The 16,144-nt window shown below is 34.8% G+C and overlaps 3 protein-coding genes across 4 annotated transcripts; 2 read left to right on the top strand and 1 right to left on the bottom strand.

The window, feature by feature from the left end:
* Positions 1 to 46: 46 nt before the first annotated feature.
* Positions 47 to 4,598, top strand: LOC105782192 (U-box domain-containing protein 33). Of its 2 annotated transcripts, XM_012606748.1 has the most exons (7): positions 47 to 559; positions 1,342 to 1,460; positions 1,581 to 1,690; positions 1,844 to 2,399; positions 2,564 to 3,115; positions 3,254 to 3,976; positions 4,158 to 4,598. In XM_012606748.1, exons 1-7 carry the CDS (start codon positions 292 to 294, stop codon positions 4,338 to 4,340), a joined length of 2,511 nt encoding a protein of 836 aa, XP_012462202.1. In that variant the 5' UTR covers positions 47 to 291; the 3' UTR covers positions 4,341 to 4,598. The 2 variants fall into 2 exon arrangements, with proteins under 2 accessions (XP_012462202.1, XP_012462204.1); XM_012606750.2 differs by lacking the exon at positions 1,342 to 1,460 and having other exon boundaries at positions 410 to 559.
* An 824-nt stretch (positions 4,599 to 5,422) lies between these two features.
* LOC105782197 (mitochondrial import inner membrane translocase subunit TIM9) lies at positions 5,423 to 7,664 on the top strand. Its single transcript, XM_012606759.2, has 2 exons — positions 5,423 to 5,630; positions 7,245 to 7,664. Exons 1-2 carry the CDS (start codon positions 5,536 to 5,538, stop codon positions 7,429 to 7,431), a joined length of 282 nt encoding a protein of 93 aa, XP_012462213.1. The 5' UTR covers positions 5,423 to 5,535; the 3' UTR covers positions 7,432 to 7,664.
* A 614-nt stretch (positions 7,665 to 8,278) lies between these two features.
* On the bottom strand, positions 8,279 to 12,853 carry LOC105782194 (glucan endo-1,3-beta-glucosidase). The gene is made up of 3 exons (XM_012606751.2): positions 11,658 to 12,853; positions 9,652 to 9,979; positions 8,279 to 8,587 (listed from the first exon to the last, which is right to left on the bottom strand). Exons 1-3 carry the CDS (start codon positions 12,708 to 12,710, stop codon positions 8,436 to 8,438), a joined length of 1,533 nt encoding a protein of 510 aa, XP_012462205.1. The 5' UTR covers positions 12,711 to 12,853; the 3' UTR covers positions 8,279 to 8,435.
* Positions 12,854 to 16,144: the final 3,291 nt, after the last annotated feature.

Below are 16,144 nucleotides of genomic sequence, written 5' to 3'. Positions count from 1 at the left end.
TTGGTTAAGGTAAGTATAGATATATTTCAATTTTCTCTCAATAATTAAACACAAATTCTTTACTTGCTATTCCAACTGATTTTCTCTCTCTCCAATCAAGTTAACAAAAAAGTCAAGCCCCCCAACCCATGAGGAAAAAATGGAGAATTCGTTAATTCCGCCTAGAAAATTAAGAAAACCAAATAGAAAATCTCACTTTGTTCATCCCAAACACGAAAACATAGTCAAATCGAAAGACTCCATTGAGTGAGAAGGAAACAAAAAACAAAGGTAAGAAATTCTCCAATCTAAATGGAGCTTCTCAACCCAGCTCACCGAGACCCAATTCCAGGGCCGAGTTTCAGGCCACGAGTTGACCGTCCGGCGAATACCCAGTTCCCGGAATCAGCTGAGGAAACCGGAGGCTTTAACGCCGGTGAAAAAGACAAAGTGTTTATAGCGGTGGGAAAATCGGTTGAGAAAGCGGTTAATTTATTACAATGGACGTTGAAGCGATTTGGCGGTAAACATATTTGTTTGCTTCATGTTCATCAGCCTTCTCCATTGATCCCCACTTTATGTAAAGACCTTCTCCCTTTCACTGTTTCCCTTTTTGTTGTTGTGTTTTTTTTTTTTTTATGGTGGAATTTTGATTTATACTATGAATTTGTTGGCCATTGTTAGCTAATATGTGTTCTTGCTTGTTTCTGTGTGTGTGTGCGTGTTGTAACTGTGAAATGTTTTTAGGCAATTAAGAAATTTAGGTAAAATTGTGTAAAATGTACTTGATTTGAGGTGAATTTAGTAAATTGGTGTCATAAAGCAACATTTAGTACGTGAATTTGACCATTTTTTTAAAATTTGGTCCCTGAAGTTCTGGTACATATTAGTTCTAGAGTTTGGTAACTTTTCCCAATTTGATCATAGAACCAAAAATTATTAAAATACTAAAAACCTGAAATTGGATTTAAGTTTAGGGACCAAATTAGGGAAAACTGTCGAGTTTCGAGCCTAAAATGGATAAAAAAAATTCAATGACTGAAGTCAGAAAAGTTACGAAGTTAAGGGACTGAATGTTGTTTTATCCCTTTAGTAAACTTATTGTTTTTGTCCAAACCAGAGACTGATGTCAATTAAAAACTTGAACACAACACCAATGATTCGGGAGAAGTCTGTGAATTGTTGTCCGTCTCTTCAAACGCTCAGGCCCTTTGCAGAGTTGGGAGATAAACTCTCAACAAAGACAACACCGACCCATTGAGGGGTCTGTCCGCTCTTGATGACCGACACTTCACTGGACTTCCCTGATGGAGTTATTTGTCGTGGTTTAATAATATGTAATTGGTGTTTATAATTTGGCAGTGGGGAAACTTCCAGCAAGTCAAGCCAATAGTCGAGTCCTTTCTGCATATAGAAAGGACGAGAAGGAACAATTGAAGAAACTTTTGGAAAATTACTCGAATTTTCCCCGAAAATTTAAGGTCCGGGTCAGCATGTTTTCTTTTTTGTTCTTGGACTCGAGTTTGTAGCATTCTTAGAGGGTCATATCCCCATTATACGATTTAATGGCATTTTCATCTTCAAAGCACTCGTTTTTGCAGGTTCATATAAGCATTATCACCATTGAGGCTAACCAAGTTCATAAAGGAATTGTTGAACTAGTCAAGAGACACGGGATTAGGAACCTTGTTATGGGAGCCATACCTGAAAAGTAAGTACTCTTGAAAAATCGAAGGCCCAAGACACGTACTTTTTTGTCATTTCATATTTTATTGAATGTTAGCATCTGTGTTACTTGGACTCACGTGTAAGTGTCGGACACAAACATATTCATTTTGTGTGTGTGTGTGTGTGTGTGATGCAGTTGCATGAGGATGAAAAAGAGCTCCAGCAAATCGAGTTATGCTGCGAAGTATGTTCCCTGCTTTTGCGATATATGGTTTGTCGATAAAGGGAAACTTGTTTGGATGAGGGAAGCCTGTGAAAAACCGTGTTTGTCTACACCAGTCAGTCAAGCGGCTGTTACTGCAAAATCATCGAGGTCCAACTCACTGCCCCATCGTAACATTGATTCATTAGTCCACCCCGACGATCTTCGTTCTAACTCTTGTTTGAGCATAACGTTTGCTGCAAGTAGTACCCGATTGACCGAGAGTATAGTGGCACAAACGGATGTGTCTCTTTCACCGAGGTTATCTAGCTTCAGCAATTTGTCTATCCCGAGTTTTACTAATGGCTCTGAACGTGCTTCTTCTGAAATGAGATTGTCTTTAGATTCTTATTCAAAGGATGAGGATGAAAATCTGTACCGTCAGCTTGGAGAAGCGTGTATGGAAGCTAAGGCATCAAAGAACGAAGCATTAGCGGAGTCGTTAAAACGCCAAAAACTGGAGTCGGAAGCTATGGAAGCTATCAACAAGGTAGATATCCGAACTTCGTCATAGGGACTACGGTTTGTGTATCTTGCTGTTTATCATTTCAATGGATTCAATGAATTTATGCATCATTTTGAGTTCATATTGCTTGAATCGTTGCAGTTTCATATTGTTGATATGACGGTAATACGAGCTGGTTATTTTTTCAGATCAAAGATCTCGAATCTGCCCGTGTTCATGAAGTCAAGCTTAGAGAGAAAGCCGAGGAATCCCTTAGAGCTACCGTGCAAGAACGAGAAAAGCTCATAAAAGAGAAAGAAGAAGCAATGGAAGAGCTACAGAGGACCACAAGAAACATCACCCTACTAAACGATTGTGTACAAGAAGCGAATTGTAAACATGATGAAGTTGCTGGCAAATTGAAACTAATCCAAGTATCTATCGTGACTTTGCGAGAGGAAAAGCAGAGAATCAGACGACAAAAACTAGAAGCCGTTCGTTGGTTAGAACGTTGGAGAAGTCGCGGGCAAGCTGGAGCCACTACTTGTAACGGTTTCATCGGGATCGTCGAAGATTTGCCCGAGTTAGCTGAATTTTCATTGGCGGATGTCCAAACCGCAACATGCAATTTCTCCGAGAGCTTCAAAATCGGAAAGGGAGGACACGGTTGTGTTTACAAGGGGGAAATGCTGGGTCGAACTGTGGCTATAAAGAAGCTGTATCCGCACAACATGCAAGGGCAATCTGAGTTTCAACAGGAGGTTTCATTGTTTTCCTTCTCTATCAGAACCCGAAATTATCGAAATTTGTGCGCCTTTGAGAATACCCTTTACTAGTTTTACTGCTCGAAAAAAACTGAATTTTTTTTATATGTTTTCTTGTTTACATTTGTGATGCAGGCTCAAGTTCTCAGCAAGTTACAACATCCTCATTTGGTGACTTTGCTCGGTGTATGCCCCGAAGCCTGGTCCCTGGTTTATGAGTATGTGCCCAATGGAAGTCTCCAAGACCGGCTTTTCCGGAAAACAAGTGTTTCTCCCTTGACTTGGAAGATTCGAGCACGGATAGTAGCCGAAATCTCTAGTGCTCTTTGCTTTTTGCACTCTGCCAAACCGGAAAAGATAGTCCATGGTGATTTGAAACCCGAAAACATTCTTCTTGATTCAGAACTAAGTTGCAAGATTTGCGATTTCGGTATCTCAAGGTTGGTCACAGAGGATAATCTATATTGCCCGAGTTTCCATTGTAGTACAGAGCCAAAGGGTGCTTTCCCATATTCTGATCCAGAATTTCGGAGGATCGGTGTCCCGACTCCCAAGTCCGACATTTATGCCTTTGGGTTGGTCATTCTACAGATGCTCACTAGAAGGCCACCAGTTGGGTTAGCCGGTGAGGTTCGAAAAGCCATATCAAGCGGTAAATTAGCTTCGATTCTTGATAAATCAGCCGGAGAATGGCCTATGTTCGTGGCAAGACGTTTGGTCGATCTGGGGCTACAATGCTGCGAATCATACAGTAGGGATCGGCCTGATCTAAAACCATCTCTGGTGAGGGAACTAGGGCAGTTGCATGTCACTGAGGAACGGCCAGTGCCGTCTTTCTTTTTATGCCCAATTCTTCAGGTAAGTGTCTTATTAAGTTCATATATGTCACTTAAATGAAGTGATTTCCCGATCCATTAATCCATGTCGATCGAGCCGCATTTGGCCGTTATGATATAATGTCTACCCTGCTTTTGTGGTTCTGGACTATTTGATCTGACATGTTCAACCAATGTCTAATACGTGCTTCTTTTTTATAAAGGAAATAATGCACGACCCTCAAGTGGCAGCCGATGGATTCACATACGAAGGAGAAGCCTTGCGTGGCTGGTTGCAAAACGGCCGTGAAACTTCACCAATGACTAATTTGAAGTTGAGTCATTTGCATCTTACTCCGAACCACGCCATACGTCAAGCCATTCAAAACTGGCTTTGCAAAGCTTGAATTCTCTCTATTCGATAACGTAGGTAATTGCAAGACATCGAGATAGTAATAAAATGATTCATAAGTGAAATACTTGCGTGTTATTCACGCATCGGTATGATATCGGGATTTGTCTTTTCCGATTTCTCTATCAATTTCTTAACGGTCAAGTTAGGTCTAATGTATCATAGTTATGGACCCTAAGTAACCCAACCAAAAACATAGGGCATTGATCAAATTAGAACTTGGAGCGTTTTATGCCATGTTACATTTTTCGTATCTCTGTCCAATAAGTGTGTATTCATGCACTAGTACGAAAATAGAGTTGGAGTGAATTTTAATAAAATTTAAAACCAAATAAATATATCTAAATTGACTCGTGAACATCCCTGCTCGAAGAAACTATATTAATTATTACAGGGTAGAATTGGAGGTGTTCATAGCTCTAACTGTACTAAGGTTCAATTTAGGGGTGTAAATGAGATATTGATGTTTGCAAGTTACTTGAATTTGATTTGAAAAAAATTCGAACCCGATTCTGTATTTATCGAGCTAAGCTTGTGTTGCTCGAGCCATCGTTTTAGTTAAATTCAAGCTTAGTAATACTTGACTCGAATAGCTCATGAGCCTTATCTATCTTTTCATATTATTAAATTATGTTATTTCCTTAATATATATTATTAACACTAAGCTTAATTATCGAGTTGAGCTCAATCTTGAGTACAAAAATTGATAAACAAGCTTAATCAAAAGTGGGTCAATTATATGTTGAACCTAGCCCAAACCTAAAAAAGAATATTTGATCGAGTATTTCGGCTCAATTACACTCTAGTCTAATTCCATAACTCATTTGGACCCGCTTATAAAACTCATTTCACTGTTTAAAAAATAAAAGTTAATTTTTATTTAAAATTAATTATAAAAATATATAAATATTAACATAAAATTATTTTTATATTTTTATGAGGTATAAACAGAAAAAACGAGACGGGCCAAGCCGAATCAGGTTGAAAAATACAGGCCCAACCCCTCTAGGTAGAACGGCGCCGTATGGTTTGAAGATATTAGATTCCTAGGGTTTTTTTCATTGCTTGAAACGAATGGAAAGTTAAAAGCCCCTTCACATAAACCCTTATAGTCACCTCGTAAAAGAAAGAAAAGATCAAAATCCTAAAAAGAAATTCAATTGAAAAAAAAGAGAGAGGTAGGATCCAGTATGGACAAGAACATGTTAGCAGCACTCGAGGGTCTCCCTGAAGAAGATAAGGCCCGAATGTCAGCCATGATCGACCACCTTCAGCTTCGTGACAGGTGACTCACTCTCTTTATTGTCATTTTTTTTCTTTATTTTGTTAAGGAAGACAGTTTTATGATGATTATTTAGGGTTTATGATCCTTATAGCTTCTTCAGATTTTGAACGATGCAGATTCCCAATTTCAAAATCTGGGTATTTTGATCTAATGAGAAGCTTAAAAATTCGTTCTCCTTTAAAACCAGTGCAGCATTTTTTGGTGCTGCTTCTGGACGTTTTGGGAACTACATTTATGTATTTTTAAGCCATTTTTTATGATGCTTTTAGCTAGTATTTTGCCTACATTTCATTGGATTCGCTTTCATATAGATCTGTTAGGGTTGGATTGATTTTGGGTCGGGTCAATCTGGTTAATTCGGATTATCAAATTGGGTTTGGATCGGGTTTTACGGGCTGGGTTATTACGGGTTCGATTCATTTCAGCTTCGAGTTATTTCGGATTCACTCTCTTTAATGTCATTTTTTTCTTAATTTGTTAAGGAATACAGTTTTAGGATGAAGGGATAGCTTCTTCAGATTGTGAACGATGCAGATTTCCAATTTCAAAATCTGGGTATTTTTATCTAATGAGGAGCTAAAAGATCTGTTCTCCTTTAAAACCAGTGCGGCATTTTTTGATGTTGCCTCTGGACGTTTTGGGAACTACATTTATGTATTTTTAAAGCCATTTTTTATAATGCTTTTAGCTAGTATTTTGCCCACATTTCATTGTATTTGCTTTCAAATAGACCTGTTAGGGTTGGATTGATTTTGGGTCGGGTCAATCTTGTCAATTGAGATTGTGAAATCGGATTTTGATTGGTTCAGGATCGGGTTACTTAAATTTGAAGCTCGGTTTTTACGTGCTGGTTCTTCACGGGTTCAAATTATTTGAGGTATTTTAGATTACTTGTTCAGGTCTTTTTGTGTTTTGGTTGTTTTGGGTTTCAGTCAGTTATGGTTCGAGTCAATTCGAGTTTAGGTTTTAAAGGTTGGAGTTGTAGACGATTTATGATCATGACGGCTTGGATTAGGATTGGGTTTTTGGTTTTGGGTCAAAATTGATAGGTTTACTTGTGTTCAAATATGGTATTTAAGAAAATTCGAGGAGTTTGAATAACGTTGATCATAGCGACCACCGTTATCTATCTCTGGATGCTTAAATTGATACTAGCTTTTCCCTTTCATAAAGATAAACTTGTTCCAATTTTATTCCATTTCCTTTTTTAGATCTTGTTTCTATAGCTTATGGATATGCCATTTTTATTTTTATAGACTTATCTCAACATTGTTAACATGGAGATAAACATATCTTTTCTATGGCGTTGGGGAAGAATTAAAAAAGTTGGGGTAGGGTCAAGGTTTGGATTAGGGTTAGAAGGGATTTTGGTACAATCTCCATAATTTTCATGTACTTGAAATCCTTTTTGTTTAGATTGGGAACCATTGATGGTTATGCCATTGTTGTATTTACAGATTCATCAGCATTGTTAACACGGAGATGGATGGATATCTTTTATACTATAGAAGAGATAGAAACTAGGCCAGGGTTGGGACAGATTAGGGTTTGAAGGGGTTTCGAATTTCCAATACAATCTCCATATCTGTTAATGGGTGCTTTTTGATTTTACAGTTTGAGAATGTACAATTCACTCGTCGAGAGATGCTTCACTGACTGCATCGACAACTTCACTCGCAAGACGTTGCAGAAACAAGAGGAAACCTGTGTGACACGATGTGCTGAGAAGTTCTTGAAGCACTCGATGCGCGTAGGCATGAGGTTCGCAGAGCTTAATTCACAAGCAGCAACGCAAGATTGAAGGGTAATACTAAGAACTGCGAGAAGGGGCTCGGAATTTCTTATTTCGTAAGAATTTTCTTTTTGGATTAATCGAGTTCTTCGCAATCTTGTTTCGTGGAAGAATTTGTTGATTTTCACTATTGAATCAATTACTTGTTATATGGTAAGAGTGAAGATTGTTCAACTCACCTTGATTGATTAATGAGCTAAAAAGTGAAAAAAAAAAAAACACTTTGTTTCCTATTCTAATAATTATTTCATGGTGATGGTCTATTTTCAATTATTTAATAATATTTTAATATTTTTTATGTCACACATAATTTTAGTAATTTAACTTTTTACCCTTAAAATTTAAACTCAAACTAAAACCTTGAAATATAGTTAAATAATTGAAAATGGACCATAGATGATGTGGTGAGAAAGATTTATACAATAATTTGTTCTTAATGTTACATGATTCTCTCATGGTCGAATTTAAACCGAAATAAATATGAGAATTTTCAAGTATTTGAACTTGTTTCATAATATATTGATACGAAACTAAAATCAAGTATTAGTGTTAATTAGGTCTAATTATGATTTTAGACCGATTACCTAAGAAATTAAATGCACTAAGCATTCACCATCGGCATTAACGCCTCCTACGAAGGAAATCATATCGCGATAAGGCTTTAAAAGACGACGCCTAACCACCATGGATGCCCAATGGGATTCGACGGGATCTAGTGCGTTGACTGCAAAAAACCATCATTGCCCATCCAACCGGCGAGTAAATCATGCTAGAAACCAAGATTCTTACCTGCTCCCCTCTAGCCATCCACGAGCAATTCACATAAACCTAACTATACATTTTTATATCATAATCATATTTAAAATATTTTATATTTTATTAATTAAAAATTTATGCTATATCACTCATTGAACAGAAAGTCTAGTACAACCTTAGCCCCCCAAAAAGCAAAAATGTTAATTCCAATAAAATTTAACTTCTGACCAAAAAACCTAACTAGGCCACTTACAAATTTAATAAAATCTAATAAAAATCATACAGTACGACAAGGTAGCCAGAGAAATCACGTGCCAAACGGCGCTAAATCTCATTGTATTTGCGGCCACTGAGCTTTCCAATTTTAACCCTGACCCTTGATTCACTGAATAGTTACAAGCTGCATGACCTGCCACCATTACAAAATTTTGTCAGTCCAAATCATATTTATTATTTCTTTTTTAAAAACCACAACTGTTTTTTTTCCATGAGATGTGGTCTAATTTTGGTTTTAGTCCAATTATCATTTTGAATGTTGATGTTTAATCCTTGTTATTAATAAGTTTAATCAATAATACCATTACTTGTTTTCATTATGGTATTGTTATAAAATTTAAATTGGTGGCCAAACCCATCATACTATTAATTCAACCATTATAAAATGTTTCAAAAATTAAAAAATTCAAAGCAAATTAGAAAAAAAAGTGCAATCAAACAATAAAAACAGAAAACAAAATTGAATATTCTAACTAGCTTAAATTTGATTCAAAATTTTTTTATCACTTCAATTGATTTTCGTACCGGTTAAATCTTTCTCCGATTTTAAAGTATCAATTGAACTGATTGAACTAGTGATTCTTGATTCAACTGATACAATTGGTCAATCCAGTTTAATTCTGATATCATGTGTTAAAGTGATTAAGTAAAATTTTCAACTAATCCATCCGCTTACACAATCAACGTCGTCAACTGATAATAAAATTATATGTCAATTGAATCTTTATTACTTTAATGGAAACAATTAATAATTGAGTAATCTACATTAGTAGTCACCTAACTATTTTTTTGTCACTTAGAAATGGTCATCCAACTGTTAATAAATTTATTTATTGGTCACCCAACTATGAAAAAACTACAAAATGATCGGCCAACTACTTAATTTTTCTTTTTAATCATCAGCTAGTTAACATAAAAATAGAAACACCCAAAAATTCAAGATAGTTAGGTAACCATGAAAGATAAAATTAAATAATTGAGTGATTATTTTATAACTTTTCATAGTTAGATAACTAAATTTTTTACTAATAATTGAATGACTATTTTATAATTTTCATAATTAAATAAAAAAATTAATTAAATGACTACTAATATAATTTACCCTTAATAATTCTTTCAACTTAAACTTACTAATACCATTATAAAAATATAAAATCAAATTTATGCCAAATATTAACGATGTAAAGGGAAACTTACTTGGATCGGTAGAGGTGATGACACCCGTACGATTGAAATCGCAGTTGAAATCATGACGACCATTGGCTTGATAGTACGCATTCATTGCGTACGATGCATGTGACCTCACATTATTGGGGTTAAAGCAGGCCCCAGCCGATTGGATCGGCTTACAATCCACTCCGCTGCTGCACACGTAATCTATGTTCGCTTGCAACGCCGCATTGCTGGCGTTTGATTTAGCCACGCACCACTTCCCCGAACCATTTGATGGCGCCTTTCCCGCCGACGGAGCCATGGCCGCCGATGGAGCTGTGGCCGTCGTTGGAGCTGATGTCGGACCCATCCCCTACATCACAAAAAATTCAAATTACTCTAATCAGCTCGGCTCACCATATGAATGAATTTTTAGTCCTCATTTTTTTTCTTTAATCTAATATAAGGATGGATTTATCTTATTTTTTAAATAAAAAGGACAAAATAAATTTCAACTAAATAAATAAAAAGGTAAAATAAAATCCAACAAGATGCCTTGATGAGGCTAAATTGTGCATATATGCTTCTTTTTAATTGGTTAAATAGAATTTTTTTTTTCAAGATTTTAAAAAATAAGTCAATTTTGAAAAGATGCTGTGAAAATGCATTTAACTGGACACGCTTTTCTTAACATGTCAATAAAAACTCATCCAGTTGAACGTATTTTCCTGCCAACTATGCAGAAAATTCGCTTAATTGGACGAGCTTTCATAACAATTGTGTAAAAAGCTCATCCGGTTTGATAAACTTTTCTGCCAACTGTGCAGAAAATGCGTCTAGCTGGACGTATTTTTATACTCCCCCTCTAAAACCAGTTTATTTCTCTATCTCTTAAAAACCCCGACATATTTAATTAATTAAAGAAAAATAAGGGTATATATTGCTCATTTAGTCCCTTGATGATACTTTTTATGGGCCAATAATAAAGATTGAAGCTAAATTAGTGTATAAAATTGAATCGAAATTACTTTTTCAAACAGACATACCGAATAAAACAAATAAAGTACCTTTTTCAGACAAAAAAGAAAAGAGTGAGAGCTTTTTTTCAGCAGGTAATAAAATGTAAAAATACTAAAAAAAGTGGAAAGCGTGACTAAAACAGCAAAGCCACGTACGACTTGTCGTCGACATCAATCAAAGTCGGCTATTACATAAACAAAGCTGGCAAGTGTCAGATTTAATTTTGCCACCAATCACTGTAGTTTTAGGACTTTTAAAATTAGCACCTCAATTAACCTTACATCATTAATTAACTTTAATTTTTAGGGATTAATTTCATAAAGTATAAGTTGAGTGCATAATTAGACGGTAAAAGTATCACAGAGATCAGTTAGATTATATTTCATCCCTTCTATTCAAAAAAATGAGTAAATAAATTTATATATGTTAAATTAAAGAGTAAATCGATACTTTTTGTTAAAATTTGCATTCATTTTTACTGTTAAAAACTGACAAAACTGATAAAATGACTAGATAGTTGCACATGGCATGCCAAACATACCTCATTTTAACATACAATGATCAGTTTTTAACCATAGAAATAAATAAAAATTTTAACAGAAAAACTAATTTACTATTTGATCTAATGTACAAAAATTAATTTGCTCATTATTTTGAATAAAAGAGACAATATGTAACTAACTTCTATTATAAAACCTCTATAGTACTTCTAACATAATTAGACAATAGTACTTGCAGATTATTTCAATTCAACTCGATAAAAACTTAATTCAATTTAGTAATTATCGAGTTGAACTCAACTTTCGATTGAGCCAAATTCAGTAATTATGGTACTTTTACCATAATAACACACTAATGCTTATAAACTTGAATTGTTAAACCACCTTAATTAAGTTCGAATTAAATTACTCAATTAAATCTTCAATCAAACTCGAATTTAAAATTTTAAAATTTATATTTAATTGAATATATTCGAATTTTGAATTTAACTCAAGAAATTAAGAATTAACGCAATCATCAAGAAAATTTACCTGTTCACTGCGGAGTATGCCCACGTCGTAAACCGGATTCAAGTCGGGTTTAAACAACCCGAAGTTCCGCTCCGGAACCGATTCCTTCAAGTTCTCGTTAAACAAAGCGAAAATATACGTTTCAAAGGTCCTATTGGGCATCAATGGAGTCCCTTTACCAGAGTCCACGTGCTTAATGAGGTTCCCATTGTACGACAACGCATTCTCCAAGCTCACACCGGGTTGACCCGGATCACCAACAGAAGGCCACCCGGTTTCAGCCACAACGAGATCCACATCCTCATACCCGACCCGTTTCATAGCTGTATAAACCGCGTCCAGTTGAGCGTCGAACATGTTGGTGTAGTTTATCCCCGTACCGGCGTCGAAAACGCCGCCGTTTGGTTTAAACAAAGCATAATCCAACGTTTGTGGCTTGAACCCGAAATAGGGGTATGGGTTCACCATGAAAGGAGATTTTGTTTGCTTATGGAACTCCAAAATCGGCGCGAAAATGAGCTTATCGTAACCTTTCCGGAACTTCCCCGCACTCGGCGGCTCCGACGTAGACAATATCCCGAGTGAATGCGGCGTCGAGACTTTAACACTTGTAGCGTTAGCCGAGTCGAGAGCCGATCTGAGTGCTTTCATGGCGGGCAAAAGGTGAGCTATGAGAGTTTTATCCGACGTGGCGAGGATTTCATTCCCGACGGCGATGTATCTGATGATTGTTTTCGGATGATACGGCAAGATGTTCTTCTCGATCCAAGCTTTAGCTCCGGGAAGCTTAGCCAGAGACGGTATGTCGCCGTTTCCGACCGTAACGGTAACGGAAATCCCCGTTCCGGCGAAGGCTTTAAGGATGTCGGGATTCGTGTCGAATATCTTGATCCGGTCGATGTTTGTTTTGGTTTTGAGGAAGTTTGCTACTTGTGCCGGAGTTGGGAGGTTGTCGGCGATGGTTCCGTAGTTGACGCCGATGGTATAGACGGCGGTGGCAGTGGAGGAGAAAATAGAAAGGTGGCAACTAAAGAAGAAGAAGATTAAGAGCTTAGTTGCAGAGAGAACCGCCATTTTATTACCTCTGAGAGAAACAAAAAAGTGAAACAGAGATTCACAGAGACAGTGATAGATGGAGTTTGAACCGGAAGCTCTGGTTTTGTCTATGAACACGGTGCCGACTATGGAGTGTTTGAAAATGGAAGAGAGAAAGAGATTGTGTGCGGCAGTATCTTATATGAAATCCACACACAAACACTAAAATAAAAAGGTTAAAATCTTTTAGAAGTACCCGTACTCTTTGTAAATTTATTATTTAGTCCCTATATTTTTATTTTTAGAAATTTAATTCTCTACTTTTCAAATTTCCAAATGTTAATACTATTACAATTATTTTATTAAATTCAGGTTTATTGTAATATCATTTTTTTAGTTACATTGCTACTTAATGAGTATTTTTTTTCAATATGTCACACCAACAAAATTAACAATGTTAACAATTAGACTTGAATTTTAAAATCCAAAAAGTAGAATAATTAAATTCCAAATCTTTGAATACTACAGACTAGACCTGTCCATGGGCCGGGCCGGGCCCAAAAAAATTTTGGCCCGACTCTTAGGCCCGGGCCCGGCCTGAAATATGGGCTGAAATTTTGCCTTGGCCCGGCCCGGGAAAAATAATAAGCCCGAGCCCGACCCGACCCGACCCGGTCCGGTTTTTAATAAACACAAAAAAAATATTTTAAAAATAAAAAAATTTAAAAGTATTTTAAAATTAAAAAATAAAAATAAAAATAAATATTTATTATATTCGGGCCGGGCCGGGCCCGAGCCAAAAAAGTTGAGCCCGAGCCCGGCCCATTTTTTAAACGGGTCTCGTTTTTTTATCTGAGCCCATATTTCGGGCTGGCAGTCGGGCCGGGCCGGGCTGGGACAGATCTAACTACAGACAACTATATATTTTAACCAAGTAAAAATGGAGTAACTTCACCAAAACTCCCAAACCTTTGTATATTTTCTAAATTGATTCATAAACCATAAAATATTCTAATTGAATCCTTTATATGTCAGTATAGAAGTTAAATGTCAACCCAAATATCACATATAGTATATTTAAAACATGTGCATACTATTGTATGAATAGCTTGGATAATGGATGCAACGTGTTAATATATCATATCTAAGTTGCTTTATGCTCCGAACTACATGTTTTAAACATGTAGCTCTAAGTTGTATACACTTTGAATTGTATGTGTATACTTTAAATTCCACATTTTAAATATGTTGAAGTTAAATTTGAGTTGACATTTAATATCCTTACTGTCGATCAGGCAGATAAAAAAATCGACATATGCGACACATTAGTACACGTATTTTGAGGATTCAATAAAAAGATATTGAAATTTAGAGCCAAATTAGAATTTTTATTATAGTTTGAGGGCTATGGTGAAATTAACCTAATTCATATAACAAATATGATTGCTAAGTGCCTTCTTTTTATGTATATATAGTAAAATTACGAGTGAACTCAATATTAACTCGCTAAATAATTAAAATTTTATATATTCCTTGGATTCGTTGATATAGTGGTCCATACGCGTTTAATGTGGTCAACATTGGATACAATCTGTCAACTAATAAAACGACACGTGCTCTTTCTTTAATTATATCAATAATCAATTTCAGTTATTTCTTCAAGGACCCAATCCTTGCCCGGTTTGATTGTATAGATTTTTTTGCTTTAGCTTAGGTTTCTTGGGGAATAGGCTTTAGAAGACGGATTTAAGTTTTATTTTGGCTAAGGGTCAAGAAAAAAAGGTTTTATTTTGACTAGACCCTACCATTAATTTAATGTATAATGGGAAATTTAAATTTCCAATTTTTTTGTTTAACCCTTATTTTTAGCTAAATTTATTTTTCAAAAAGAGTTTTTAACAGAAATGTAGACTATAAATTAAAATTTTGAATATTTTAATTTACATGGTAATTCACATGTAATTAGTACTATTTTTATTGTATTTTTGAATATGTTTATAAATTTTAAATTATTTGTTGTATGGTAAATAAGACAAAATATTATCATACCAACATGAATTATATGTAAACTGTCATATGGGTTGCCATAGCAATATTGTTAACAATTTTAGGCTCTTTTACCCAAATAGCCCAAAAAAATATTATATTTACAAAAATAATTCAAGTTTAAAATAATTAAAAAATAACCAAAATGAATATCTCTTTTTTTTGCACCAATGATTGCCTAATCATTGTGTAAGACTTAAAAAAATTATTTTTTTGGGTTTTGGCCTGTCAATGGCCGGAACCCATGTATTTTTTTTTAAAACTTATATATCTTGATATCTGAAAAAGAAAAAAAATTTATTTGTTCTTGGGTGCCATTATTGACAATCAAGACCCAAAATTATTTTTTTTTCTTTTTAGATATCAAGATATACAATTTTTTAAAAAATATATGGGTTCCGCCATTGACAAAGCCAAAACCCAAAAAAATAATTTTTTTTAAGTCTGACACAATGATTAGGCAATTATTGCTGCAAAAAAAAAGAGTGGATACTGTTTATTTTAGGTTATTTTGGTGATTGTTTTTAAACCTGAGTTATTTTTGTAAATATAATATTTTTTGGGCTATTTGAGTAAAAGAGCCACAATTTTATGTTTATGCCAACACTTTCGTTAGATAAAATGACTTGAGACTCTTTTTGAATGAATAATGACCAAATTTAGCTTAAAAAAAAAGAACAACAATCAATTTGAAAAAGATGTAAATGTTGACGGTTAAAATTGATATTATCCTAATCTAATTAATTGAAATTTTGAATTTTGTTTTGTTATATTTTATCAACTATATATACAGGGCAAATCAGAGGGTTGGCCTCCTAAAATGAAAAATTTTCCATTTAGGTCATTTGAAATTTTAAAAATTTTAAATTAGTAAAGGTAAAATTACACTTTACCCCTAAAATGATAAAAATTGATTTTATCATTTAAAATTATAAAGATAAAGACTATTAAAATAGTAAAAATTACAATTTAATTTCGGCTCCCCTAACCAAAATTTATGGCCTCTCCCCTGGTCACATTTAATGGTTTTGAATATATATATATTGTTTTGGTATAACCACATGTCTCGTCGTCTGTTTTATGGTTTGAGCAAAGTTCTAATCGGATCAGATATGGTATTCAAGTAAATCCCTCTTGATAATGACGACTCCAAAATTCGAACTTATTTCAAGTTCCAACCACTTATTTTGTATTTTAAATATATTATTATCTATTTGATAACTGGATTATTATTTAATACGACTTCCCTTTTTTTTAATAGCAACCGAAGGACATACAAATAACTTTTCGACTTTTCTTACTAAGTTTAAAAAACCTCTACCATGAGCGTATCGAATTATCATTTTAAAGGAGCTTAAAAGAAAATTTCCCATTTAATTATGGGTCTAGGCTTTACTCATGTATTTTTTTATAATTTTAATGCTTCC

The sequence above is a fragment of the Gossypium raimondii genome, chromosome 13 (genome assembly GCF_025698545.1).
Source record: "Gossypium raimondii isolate GPD5lz chromosome 13, ASM2569854v1, whole genome shotgun sequence".
NCBI lineage: Eukaryota > Viridiplantae > Streptophyta > Magnoliopsida > Malvales > Malvaceae > Gossypium > Gossypium raimondii.
This window is presented reverse-complemented; position numbering and strand designations above follow the sequence as displayed.

Excerpts from the sequence above, each read along its gene's own strand:
- LOC105782192 (XM_012606748.1), top strand. The coding sequence starts at position 292 with ATGGAGCTTCTCAACCCAGCTCACCGAGACCCAATTCCAGGGCCGAGT. Across the intron at positions 3,116-3,253 it reads AATCTGAGTTTCAACAGGAG|GCTCAAGTTCTCAGCAAGTT; the intron begins GTTTCATTGTTT and ends TTTGTGATGCAG. Across the intron at positions 3,977-4,157 it reads TTTTATGCCCAATTCTTCAG|GAAATAATGCACGACCCTCA; the intron begins GTAAGTGTCTTA and ends TTTTTTATAAAG.
- LOC105782197 (XM_012606759.2), top strand. The coding sequence starts at position 5,536 with ATGGACAAGAACATGTTAGCAGCACTCGAGGGTCTCCCTGAAGAAGAT. Across the intron at positions 5,631-7,244 it reads CACCTTCAGCTTCGTGACAG|TTTGAGAATGTACAATTCAC; the intron begins GTGACTCACTCT and ends TTGATTTTACAG.
- LOC105782194 (XM_012606751.2), bottom strand. The coding sequence starts at position 12,710 with ATGGCGGTTCTCTCTGCAACTAAGCTCTTAATCTTCTTCTTCTTTAGT. Across the intron at positions 9,980-11,657 it reads GCATACTCCGCAGTGAACAG|GGGATGGGTCCGACATCAGC; the intron begins GTAAATTTTCTT and ends TTTGTGATGTAG. Across the intron at positions 8,588-9,651 it reads CATCACCTCTACCGATCCAA|GTCATGCAGCTTGTAACTAT; the intron begins GTAAGTTTCCCT and ends TAATGGTGGCAG.